The sequence below is a fragment of the Scleropages formosus genome, chromosome 18 (assembly GCF_900964775.1).
Source record: "Scleropages formosus chromosome 18, fSclFor1.1, whole genome shotgun sequence".
NCBI classification, from domain to species: Eukaryota; Metazoa; Chordata; class Actinopteri; order Osteoglossiformes; family Osteoglossidae; genus Scleropages; species Scleropages formosus.
The window spans coordinates 6,947,022-6,959,870 of NC_041823.1; the positions used below are offsets into that span (position 1 = coordinate 6,947,022).

A 12,849-nucleotide genomic window follows, 5' to 3' on the forward strand; every position below is an offset into this window, starting at 1 on the left:
TTGACTGCTTTTCCCATTTTTCTTCTTTATATCATTTTGCACCGGATGCATGGACTGAAGTGGGACAGTTAAACTTAAGTATGTCGTCTCAAATGAGCTTGGAAATTTTAGACACTGATTTCAGTGTTCGACTCTCTACTCAATCACCCTTTCACTCGCAAACTTACGGCGGTACAGCCTGTACACCATTACCGGGAAATCGAATACAAGGAGCCGTGACGTCGTCTTCACTAAACCTATTAAATGTGTTTTTCTAGTAAATTATGCTAAATTGCATAAAGTATTTAATTCAGTTAGGTTGTGCTGTGTAACTGATTCATGTTTTGGACTTAGCGTTTTATTGTACACAATGCTGCCTTTGTTTCATACTGCAGACATGAGACATGGAGAAAAATGACATTTATCGAAATCTGTTTTGTTCTTTTTTTTAAGGTTTTCGAAACTTAAATACAATTACCATTTTTACAGTTTGCGCACAGCTGTCCTTCTTTGATTTAAAGGCGTTGTTTCTAATTTTATAGCCAGATAAGATTCGTCCTCTGTTTCCAAACCCGTTTTGAAATAATTGCTTGCGTTATATTAATGTTATGTGGTTTTTAGTAAGATAAGTGGAAAATGGCATCAAAATTTTTAAAAGTAGTACCAGTTCATTTATGTGCAACTTGTTCGGCATCTTGTGTTGGATGGGTCACGTATGTGGTGGATAGGGGTTCGTGGCGTTGAATTACGTTTGCGTGGAGATACCGACAACATACAGGCAGTCCTTTCACTGCTTTGACCTAGTGAGGTCTTTGCATGTAGTGCTATGACATCGGAGCAAATCCACACGGGGTGATTACCCAAATTTCAGGCTCATTTCACAGTTTAGGAAACGGGGCCCTGCAGGACATCGTCTCCAGGCCGTCCGCTGTTGCCACCAAGGCTCCATTTCTTTTCCTTTTTTTTTTTTTTTTTTTTTTTTTTTTTTTTTGCCACTTTGGAAACTTCACAGCTGGAACAGAAAGCTGTCATGGTTTAGAAGCTTCTAGCCATATAGCTTTGGTGATTAGACAAACAAATGGAATCACACTTGAGTTTATTAATATTTTAAGAACAGTTTCTTGTGGATCCTTTGTGACTTTCCATCCTGGACAGATGCTGTTTTTCTTTTTTGTTCATGTCGGGGGGGGAATTAAACCCCTTTAATATCCTGAGAGGATACTGTTTAAGTTCTACACAGCACACTGAGTATATATTTTCCTTTCAGTTTTCTGACAGTACAACAGTTTCTTAATATTTAAGTCTAGTATTATACTGTACCTTCAGGCAGTACTGATGTCTGTCTTGAAGCAAAGAGCGGACCCGCAACTTACCCTTCATCCCTCGGTCCCACGTCCTTTCCCGTCTCCTCAGGTCGGACCACCTGTACGTCTTCTTCGTCCAGTGGAGCCCTGAAATGTTCGTGGAGGGAATGGGTGTCCAAGCCCGGGAGCCGGGCTTCATGGTGGTCAAGAAGAACCAGGAGCCAGAGTCAGAGGAGGAGCCGTCTACGGCAGAAGACGCAGCCAAAGAGTGGGAGGTAAAGTGTTGGGGACAGGGTACTCCTCGGCCCTCCAGCTCCACTATCCTTCACTAGCCAGCTAAGTGTAGTTTGCACAATGCACACATGTGTTTTTGTCTAACACTTCGCTCAGACATGATTTCCTTTAGGAGGAAAATATGTATTAAATGCGAAGCTGTCGTTTTTATCGTATGCATATTTAGTGTTTTTTGTTCATGTGTGTTACAGTAACTTTATTTTGCATGAATGATCACAGTTAAAGTTGTGTACATTTGTTCTCACCATCATTATAATATTGATCATCTTCATAATATTGAACAGCATTAGTAATTTTAAAGTTGGAGCCAGTGTTATGCATGATTGCAGAACGTTTGTGAAGTTAGGAAATGTGTTTTACAAATGTGCAGTATGTTTGCATGCACAATCCTGATGTCTGCTGCTATATTACATTTTGTTTCAGCATGTTTTTGTTTCCTGCGGCCCTTATGTTGCCTTCAGTTGAGGACCTCAAGGAGTACAGTATGTAGTAAACTGATCACATGCAAGTGTGAGCATTCAGGTGGTTGTACAGTGACAGCAACACTAACGGTACACTGTATGTTGGTATTCTATGATTCTGTCCTTCTTCTAAAACCTGCTTGTTTCCCCACTGATCAGGAGGGACATTTTTTTTATATATATATACTTTATACAACTTCTGGGGGGGAAAAGAATTAATCGGCAACCTGATGACACGACTATAAGCAAATACAGACATGTGTCGCTTAACAATGGGGTTATATACTGAGAAATGCGTCGTCAAGCAATTTCGTCGTCATGCGAACATCAGAGTATACTTAAACCTAGATGGTATAGCCTTGATGCAGTCGAGACGCGGTAAACGAGATTTATGACGCTGCTGCTGCTGGCGTAGCACAGCATACTGTTTTTCAGTAAACTTTAAGTAGAAAGAGTACACTCTAAAATAACGATAAAAAGTAGTATAGTAAACGCATAAACCAGTAACATAAGTGTTTATCATTATGAAGTATTATGTACTGTACATGACTGTGCTATACCTTTATACTACTGCCAGCGCAGTAGGTTTGTTTCCACCAGCACCACCACAAACACGTGAGTAACACGTTGCGTTACGACGGCTATGACGTCGCTAGTCTAAGAATTTTTCATCTCCATTATAATCTCTACGGGGCCACCGTTGCGGTCAGTTGTTAAGCGGCGCATGACTGTAGTTAATCTCCATCCAAGGACATATTTTAACCAGGGGCTTGTGGAAACTATCACTGCTGATGACTAGTTCTTGAGAGCCAACCAAAAAAAAATTACTATTACTGATTCCTGCTATCAGTGCCTAAATAATCATGATTGTAACTTTACCTTAACTGTAGTTTCATTGCAGTTTAGTAGCTGTTAAGAGGTTTTGTGATAAGCAACTTATGCTGTGAAAAAGTTCACTCATAGATACATTTATTCATGTAGCTACTGCTTTTCTCCAAAGCAACTTATAGTTTTAAGGTTACAATTATTTACTCATTTATACAGCTGGGAAATTTTACTGGAGCAATTTAAGGTAAGTACCTTGCCCAAAACTACTAAAGCCAGAAGTGTGAATCAAACCTGTGACCTTTGGATCTAAAGGTGGTAGTTCTAACCACTACACTACTGGCTGTCCCATATATAAATATGTATAAATGTATATACAGACACAGACACATATATACTGTATATGTATATGTGTGTGTCTGTCTGTATATATATTTACATTTATTTAGCTGATGCTTTTCTCCAAAGTGACTTAGTGTTAATCTATTGACAATTATTTACCCGTTTATACAGCTAGGTAATTCTACTGGAGTAATTTTAGGGTAAGTACCTTGCTCAAGGGTACTACAGCTAGAGGTGAGATTCGAACCAACTCTAACCACTACGCTGCCAACTCTCATAGGTGCTTATTATCTTTTTCTTGACTTCTTGATCCAAAGTGACTGTTCGGTAATGAGCTTTGCAATGGTTTACTGTTTACACAGCGTGTTATTTTACTTGAGAAATTTAGGTTAAGTACTTCTGTCAAAGTTAATGTATCAGGTGGGGGTAGGGGGGTTATTCAAACCCAGGACCTGTAGAAGTGTGCAGCCCTGTACGTCACTAAAGTGATGGGACTCCAGTTTTGTCCTTGCTGTGCAACTGTGTACGTTTTCAGTAAGCAAGTCGTACATAATCATTCCAGTAGAAATTGCTGTGGAAATGTAAGTTACAGCAACTGCAGGAAGCTGCGTGTTCACAAAAACTGCAGCTTGACAGGTAGCCGGTAGCTGGAAACGCAGGGGAACTGATACAGGAAGGAAAGACATCGATACGCTGTCCGAGGATCACATTAAAATATTAATGTCGATAAATGATGTACGATACAAAGTGGGCTTATTTGTTTGCCAAGGACTTAAGGAACTGGGGCCACACGATCTCCTGATTTAAATAAGTAAAGTTACTTGATTGTCTCTCATTCCTGGTATTTTAGCAGCACTCTGTATATCAGAGTTCTTCCTTGTGTATGAAGATGCAGTACAACTATTGTTATTTTGATGCAGTGCAGTGAACTTTATGTTGGGTGGACCAAAAAAAATTACTTGAAATAGCTCTCAGGAGTTAAACACAAATGTTGGGGGGAATTAGGTCTGCGTGAGTATTGTTGGGACATGATGAACCCAACTTGTTACGCATGTTTTTGAGGCGATTATGTGCAGTTCGGAAATATATTTTTTGTCAAAATTCAGTTGAAAATGTGCCAAACAGCCAAATGGTTTTCAGCTTGTTTTAGTGTTTCTGTTCAGACTCAGATTGGAAGGTTGTATTTATAAACTTTTTTTGGTCGTACCTGGCCATTTGCTAGAGCATTTTAGTTAGATTTTGTCTGTATACTATTTCCACTCAACCTTCCCCCTCCCCCCGACGTAGGTACTGCCCCTTTAATTTTCTCGTGCCTCAAAAGTTTTATGGCCGTCGAAGACCTTTTGGGCGAATCAGAGCTTAGTTCGGCCTTGGCCTGTATTCCAATTGGCTGTACGACCTGCCGATCAAATGCACGCCTTGAGGTTGACGAGCTCCGCGAGCTGTTTTCTGTGTGTGTTGTTTACGTGATCGGAGTTGACGTTCTGGAGAGTTTGCTGTGGAAACCCCGGTATTTAATTGAAGAAAACAAAGAAAGACGGCTGGGATGTGACTGTGGCAGTGGCGACATGTTCTTTTACAGAAGGGCGAAAGAAGGGCCTCGACTGACACCGAAACCTCGTTACACTGTGGTAAGAATAATATTAATAATATGACCGTGACGTCGGGTTTATCGGTTTCTTCTCCTCTGTCTGACTGACTGTGCTCGCGCCGCGCCTGTGGAGGGTCGTTAACCGCCGGTTAAACTAGTTATCTGTTAACTGACTCCACCAGCTCAGAGCTAAAGAGGAGTTTTAACCGGCAGAGTGAGCGGCTTTATTATCAGTCTTCTTTAACTGGCAAATTTAAGAGAACTCGTCTGACTTCGTACATGATTTTTCTGACGTGATTGATTGATTGTTTTTTGTTAACTTGGAGTTTACTTAACCGGTTAAATGAATGTTTGTGGGGCCACTTAGTTCCTAATGAGAAAATGTGCTGGGAAATCCATCCATGTTTTTCCCCTATACATTTCCCATGATTATTATCATGATGATGTGTTGAATACTGTTGTGGTTAAGCATTGTCGCTATTTTAGTGCTTCACTGACACTCTTCACCAGTGTGTGATATTTGGGCAGTTTATACAGCAGGGTGTCTTTATGGCAGTAATCAATGGGTAAGTGCATTGATAAACTTTAGGTTCTAGTGGCAGGGAGTGGGAGAGTCAAACCAGCAACCTTCAGGAGCACAGTAGAGCACTACCCTACCTGTTGTTTACCTGGATCTGGTCTGTAAATGTGGCCAAATCTTATTTGTTCTCTTCGACAGGTCTGTTTTTGTGTCTTGGCTTCATAGTGTGTTGCTATCAGTCTGCTTAGTGTTGCAAACCCACTTCTGCACCGGCGTCTGCAGGAAATGACCCAGGTTTTCATCTCTTACCCAAAACTGTGTGCTTTTTCTTCTCTGAAGTTTTGTAATTTTATGGAGAGAAGGCTTGTAACTCACAAAAGTGTTCAAAGTGGTTTTAAGAAAAAAATCATCAGTAAATTGCTTAAAATGTGTAATCGTGCCGTTGAGTCGAGGACAACCCTCGTCACGCAAGTCCCTCCAGAATGTTCCGCCGTCCACTGTGCCTTTGCATCCATTCTTCTTACGATTGACTCTGTCCATGTGCTTGCTGTTTGCCAGCACCCTGTGTTTTTTCCACCAACTTTTTTTTCCCCACCATTACTGTCTTTTTGAGAAATTAGATCTTGCCGTCACATGTCCAGGGTATGATAACTTAAATCTTCACCATTTGTGCTTCCAGTGAGATGTAAAAATGGTATAAAAGCCAGGATAGTTAGATCATATGAAGCTGATCATATGTATTACCTACTTTGATTTGAGAACGGTTTTTTGTGGTTTGCAGTGTTGCCAAGCTATGCTTCATGAAGTTGTTCTCTAGAATGACTTTCTTTTAAAGAGTATCGGTCTCTCCCATTCAGCCAACAGACTATAGCAGTAATTCGGAAGTATTTTTAGAAGGGCCTCCAGGAGGGCGACGTTCTGTGGGGCTGTGCAATGTACATACTGTTTTGGTCGGGTATTCCCAGACTGACTGCCGATACTTTTAAACCGCAGTTGTTTTTCATGATTTACAATTTGATGCCCTCCAGGGATTTCACCTTGCATTTTAATGTAAAGGCTTTCTACTCTGAGAGCAGATTGAGAAAGGCAGGCTTGGCACAGGAAGAGACAGCCGGTGTGGGATTCCACCTGAAAGCAATTCTTCAGGGAGACGAAAGAGCTGCTTTCAGCCAGTGGCACTTTGTATCGGTGCTCTTGGTAGCATGTGAAACTGTCTTCCCTTGCAATACTCATTATTCTTCTCCAAAGCACTTGTGTAATTTCAGTTAAGGTTACAATGAAGATATTGTTAAATAGTTTGAGTATAATAAGGTAGCAAAACAGAATTTTTGATTATAGGAGGTATATTCTCCAGTCTTCATAACTGTAACAAATATGACAATGTGGTGGTCCTTAACTCGTAACAGAATTTAATCTGTTTTCAGTTTTTTTTTTTTTTTTTTTCCCCCCCCTTTTTTACGGGTATTTAGAAACATTTTGCAAATGTATTCATTGCAGATTTGTTTAACCAGTTTTTCTGAGCAAATTTGGTGGCCTTTATTTTAAAGAAGATGCCCCTGCAGTTCATCCAGATTCTGGATTACACTTTGGAAGGTTTCTAATCTCAGTATGATTCTTTCTGGTGAAAGAAGACTTCCATTGAGTATTGCGGAGGATGTTGTCCACTCGTGGTTACTGTATTCCATTCCCACCCCTGCTTTCCTTTCCTTTTCTCTCCACTCCTCTTGCTGTGCACAAACAACTTGCTCCATCTACAGTGGAATTACTTTTCTTCCCTGTCTCCGCACCAGGTGGTGTCGGTGGCTGAGTATCACCGGCGGATTGATGCTCTAAACAGCGAAGATCTGCGCGCTCTCTGCAAGCGTCTCCAGGTGCCCCACCCAACTCCAGAGCCATTCACTAGAACCTGTTAGCTCCAGCCCGGCCAGGTCCGGTGTCGGTGCCCCAGTCTGGGCGAAACCTTTCATCTCCACTTGGGTTGTCCAAGGCTGCTGCACTATCACAACCAGAAAACATTTCAGAGAAACGTCAAAGAAAGAAAAAAGTTTCTGCAGAAAATTCCATCATTTTCTGAAGATCTTTTGACCTTGCACTGTTCATGAACGTCAGTTTTCTGTGATTTGTTCGTCTCTTCCTTGCATGCCCTGGTTCCGACCCAGTGGCTACAATCGCTTATAGTCTGTTACAGTGTCAAGGCGTTTGACTTTTACTGTGCTTAGCTAATTTTTTTTTTTTTTAAACTTAAATAAATGAGGAATTTTCTGTCTCCCCCCTTTAGTGACGCTTTCCAGTTGTGTGCATCGCAGCATCCATTTGCTTCTGTCCTCATGAGTTTCATTGAGGAGGGACTGTGGGTGGGGGTTGGCTGGGTTGAAGGGGTGGTATCACCTTGCTGCTGGATTGTTTGCTGAAGACAAAGCAGGTAATTCAGCTGAGAGGTTGTAACTTGAGTACATTTGTTCCATAACTATAGTAGCGTTTGTTCTTTTCAGCTGAGAAATCAATTCGTTCATAGGCCTGTTCTACAGAATTGCAAAATTTTTCCTAATATTAGTGACTACTTGAAATATGTATGGAAATACCATTTCTGTTGAAAGAAAAAGTCTTCAGCCAACATTCTTTACTTATTACTAATCAGAGAAATTTGCAAAGTGCTGTTGGTGATGTTAAACTTGAACAGGAGAATAGTGAATTAACCCCTCGGCATGGAAATGATGCAAACATCCAAGTGTAATTCTGAAATCTTGGCAAATTCGTACGATTGCATGATAAATGTTCATTTCCAAATTGGCTCCTTCCTTTAAATTTTTGAAAATTGATAGCATGGTCATTGGTTTTAAAGATGTACTGATGAATCCTCTTGGATGTTTGCTTTTGATTAGATATTCTATATTTGATTTGGGGTTTGCTCTGGTTCTGATTTTGTCTGGTTACATTGAACTAATGGTTGTTCATTCTGCTGTGCATTTGTACCTTTTATTAGTTCAAAGAAAGGGACAAAGTAATATCAGTGTGCAGCACTGTACCAGAGCCAGTCACCTTTGTGATATTTAGCCTTTAATATTGCTTTGTGGTTTTACTCTGTTTAATGTCATTGCTCTCTTGTAATTTTGATTAATTCCTCATGCATGACTTGCAGTGCACTTTGGACTGCAGCGTACATTGAGGTGTCTGGTATATACAGCTGAAAACTTTAAAAAATGGTATTGCTTTGTCCCCGAAAGCATGTGCTACCAAGAACAGGCAAGGCAAGACATTCTGCTCAACATTACTACTTTTTCTGGTGGCGAACCCTGGACCGTGTTCTAGGTAAGGTCACCTCCTCCAAGAGGCTTCTGTCTCACAGTCTGCTCTTTCCTCTAGATAACCACCAAGGAGGATGTCAGCACCAGCCATGGTCCCACAATCAAGGCTGACCTGGAGCCAGAGACCTTCAGACCAAACCTCAACGAACCCAGCACCCTGTTGGAGCCAGAGCAGATTGAGAAGGTAGCACTGACTGTGCTCTTCCTATGAACACACAGCTGCACACACTCACCTGATCTCTGATCTGCACCCTGAAAACTGATATGGGAAAAGGCAGTGGGGGGTTTGTTACCTTGGTTGTATTTGTTTGTTGGACAATGGTAATTTGCATATAAATTTGGGGCTCACAGATATGTAGTTGTTAGTGCTATGACCCAGTGCACTCGGTTTTTATTTTTGGCAGCTTAAATTTTTTTTAAAAAAAGGTTGCCACATGGAAACTCTCTCACATTAAAATAGACTTTCCATCTTTCTTTATGCTGCAGAACATGTACATATTTCAGACATTATGAAGTTTTCAACTGAAAAGATCAAGTGCCCTTTTCCAGGGTATTGTGTTCTGGCTCCTATTTGGAGTGCTCAACAGGTACTCCTTTGTCACTTCCACCTGTGTTCTTTAATATTTCAAAGAATAGACCCTATTAGACCTGTCAGGGCAGTGGTAGGGCAGACAAAGAACACACATGGATTCAGTGTTCAGCACTTTGTGCTAATCATATTTGTACAGATTTTTGACACGTGTACAGATCCCTGCTTTGTTCGTTCTAAAAAGGTCAATGCTCCTGTAATTGGGTACTTATTGCAGTGGCTTTTTGCCTCCAGTCTGATTTTTTTTTTTCTTTTTTTTTTTTCTTTTCTCCCCTCCCCCCCTCTCTCTTTCCTTTCCCTTGTCTTGCTTCTCTACCCTTCCAAATTCCCAGCTTGCAAAGAACCTCCCCCCAAGGACCATTGGGTACCCGTGGACGTTGGCGTTTGGCACGGCTAAACACGGCATGAGCATAAAGACCTTGTACCGTGCCATGCAGGGTCAGGACACGCCAGTGCTGCTGGTCATCAAAGACAGCGACGGCCAGGTGTGCAGGTCTCCAGAGGCCCACATTGAACATTGGCTTGTCTGGAGGTTGTGCGTCCACAGGCATTTGCAAAAACATGTTTTCAATAAAGTTTTTGACCAGTCTGTCTTTTTCACCTGTGGTTTTCTGTAGGTATTTGGTGCGTTGGCCTCGGAGCCCTTCAAGGTCAGCGATGGCTTTTATGGCACCGGAGAGACTTTTCTGTTCACCTTCTGTCCTGACTTTGAGGTATATATTCAGTGTGGCTTCTCACACAAAGCCTGCCTATCCACATTTCATCTTCTGTTCACGACATGTACAAATACCAAAGGCAGCTGAGTCTTCGGATGTTTTATCCTAGTATTCGTCTTTTCTATGCCAAAGTAACCAGCTCTGCTTGAAAAGGGCTTATCTGTTATTTTTGAACATATAATCGGCTCATTTTCTGACATTTTCACCTCACTTTTCAGCAGTAACCTTGATTGTTCCATTTCGTTTTTATTTTCTTTCAGGTTTTCAGATGGACTGGAGACAATATGTTTTTCATCAAAGGAGACATGGACTCCTTAGCTTTTGGAGGTGGCGGGTGAGAAGATCATTTGAAGCAACTTGTCATATATATGTGTGTGTGTGTGTGTGTGTGTGTGTGTGTGTGTATAAATACAAGGTGTTTGAGTGATGTTAAGGTCCACAGCCCTCTGGGTTTGTACTCTAAAGCGCACCATTCCCTGGTACTTGGAAGAGTTTATTCACAGTCTGTGTGCTGAAAATCTTACAAACAAAAAAACTGCATATAAAATGTGTTTACCAATGTATCTCTGAATATCCTTGCAAAGGCTATTAAGCTACACACACCTCATCAGCCCAGTGCCCTGGAGTGCTTAGTCTTCTAAAAGAATATTGGTTCATTGTTCATATTCCACAGTAATAAATTCTCAAAGATGTGTTCAGCATGCCTGACAGCGGATTGAGAACATTAGCATGTGCTTGGGCTTACGGGCCCCTCTGGGGAGAGGCCATGTGAGCAGAGATGACTCACGGCTGCGGCACAGGGCCAGTCAGCGAGGCCGGAAAAGGAGCCAGTAGATCCTGCAGTCCACACCTCCCCTTTACCTGCCTGCTGTCTGCTGACTGCAGCACTAAATGCCACCAGTTTCCTTCTGCATGTGGCTCAGGGATGGTCTGACTGACACGATGAGGGGAAAAAAAATATATATATAAAATTACTGTATATTCATGCAATTAGGACCTTATGTAAATAGCTCATCAACCATGATGGGTTTTTTTAGGTTTATCATTTGTTCTTGATGGGATCCCATAATTATTATTTAGAGACTATGTCATAAAGAAATATGTAGTAGTCATGTAGGGGTTTTTTTATTGTCCTGTGAAAAGCACTTAAAGGTGTGTTTATGTGGCAAGTGAAAATGGTATCAGACTTTCTTTTTTTCCTCTTCTAGGGGAGAGTTTGGTCTGTGGCTGGATGGAGATCTGTACCATGGCAGAAGTCACTCCTGTAAAACATTTGGAAACCCCATGCTTTCGAAAAAGGAGGACTTCTACGTTCAAGACATAGAAATTTGGTCTTTTGAGTAGTGAACCGAGGGGATTTTCGGGGGTGGGGGGAGCAAATGGAAAACAAAGGGAATGGATGGTCACCAGAGCAGCAGCAGCATTCCAAACCTGACTGCACATCACCTTGGATAGCAGGACACAGTTCCACTCCACTTGCACAATGTGATCTCGCTGGGTGGAGCAGGAAGGCGGCGTTTCGGAGAGGATGTTGTGCTTCAACCTCACAGAAGAACGGACCACTGGAGCATTGTCACCCCGGATGTAGATGGTAGCAGCTGGGTTTGGGACTGAGGCAGAAGCGTTGTAGCCCAGAGATCTGAACATTTGTAGACACGCAAGTCTACATCCCCTCGGTCGTTCTGGTAGGATGACAGTGATGCATCGTGGGCCATAAGCAATCCACATGCAGCACACACATTCCCTTGGTTACACAGGCAAAAGCTGCAAAGTGTTGGATTTTGACATTGCGTGACACTAAACTTACCAGCAGGGCAGGACACAAGAGCGAAGTGACGTTTTCACGTTACCGTTCCTTCAGAAGTGAAAGGTAAAGTTGTGTGTATTATAGTCCTCCTATCGTTCACCGTTATAGTACACCATCACCAGAAGCGCATAGGATACCTACCCATAGTCGTAATGTTGCGTTGCGTTCCGTTCAGTGGGTGTATGTGTGAGTTCAGCCGACACCAGCTCCGCGACGGGGTTGTGTGTACTGTTTGTAGACAGTAATGTGTTGCAATAGATTTGTGGAATATGCAAATTACTGTCATGTGACCTCAGATAATACAGGTGGGAGTTTTGTCAACCTGTTGTTCGTTCAGAGAAAACTGTAAAGCTTTTATGTCTTGACTAATAATTGCTTTTCTGGGTATAATTTGAAAAGCCTGAGACTACGTATGTTTTCCACTAATAAGACAATTTAAATATTTATATATGGTTTTATATATATATATCTAATATATATCTATATAAAATTATATATAGTTATTGCTGTTAAGTGTGACAGTGATCATCTTTGTGCTGATAATTCAGCTGTGACAAATATAATGTATATTACCCTGTAAATTAATGTTAAAATAGTAGATTTGTTCCTATATAAATATATACATATATATAAAATGTGGATTGGTGGGTTGCTTCTAGCACTTTAAACTAGCATACGAGCATAAGAGCAGCTCTTTAGGGTCATCTAGCAGTAGCTGTATAGTTCTTTTCTTTGTTAGAGCATAACAATAGCAGTTTATAACCAAACGCTCGCTGCTGCTTGTTTGGAGATGAGGGTGGGAGCGACGGTCTGCGTTGCAGGAAGACCGAGCGTCGCCCGTGCTGCAGGTGGAAGACCCAGACTGAGGGTGTCACGCTAGCGCTTGACGTGTCTCTGTCGGTCTGTAGAGCGAGAGTTTACAGAGCGACCGAGGACGCAGAGGTGTAAATACGTTTCGCAGCAGCTTTCTGACCCTTCTGATCTTCCACACCAGTATTTGTGTACTTGTGGAGTGACAGAGAACTACATGAATAAACCCTCAAATACTTCACCAGACTACTATGTAACAGTGATGTATAAATAATGAGAAAACAAATAAATTGTTGTACAACCTCA

General features: G+C 41.6%; 1 protein-coding gene across 6 annotated transcripts in view; it reads left to right on the forward strand.

Moving 5' to 3' along the window:
- The window catches only part of oxr1a (oxidation resistance 1a), a 135,155-nt gene extending 122,306 nt beyond the window's left edge, over positions 1-12,849 (forward strand). For 4 of the 6 annotated variants that reach the window (XM_018762959.2, XM_018762960.2, XM_029259765.1 and 1 more), the window contains 7 exons: positions 1,393-1,558; positions 7,107-7,187; positions 8,680-8,805; positions 9,543-9,695; positions 9,828-9,923; positions 10,187-10,260; positions 11,135-12,849. In XM_018762959.2, coding sequence (XP_018618475.1) covers positions 1,393-1,558; positions 7,107-7,187; positions 8,680-8,805; positions 9,543-9,695; positions 9,828-9,923; positions 10,187-10,260; positions 11,135-11,270 — 832 coding nt within the window. In that variant the 3' untranslated portion in view covers positions 11,271-12,849. Of the gene's footprint in view, positions 1-1,392; positions 1,559-3,418; positions 4,837-7,106; positions 7,188-8,679; positions 8,806-9,542; positions 9,696-9,827; positions 9,924-10,186; positions 10,261-11,134 lie in introns of those variants that run through there. The other 2 variants (XM_018762963.2, XM_018762961.2) reach the window with 2 other exon arrangements.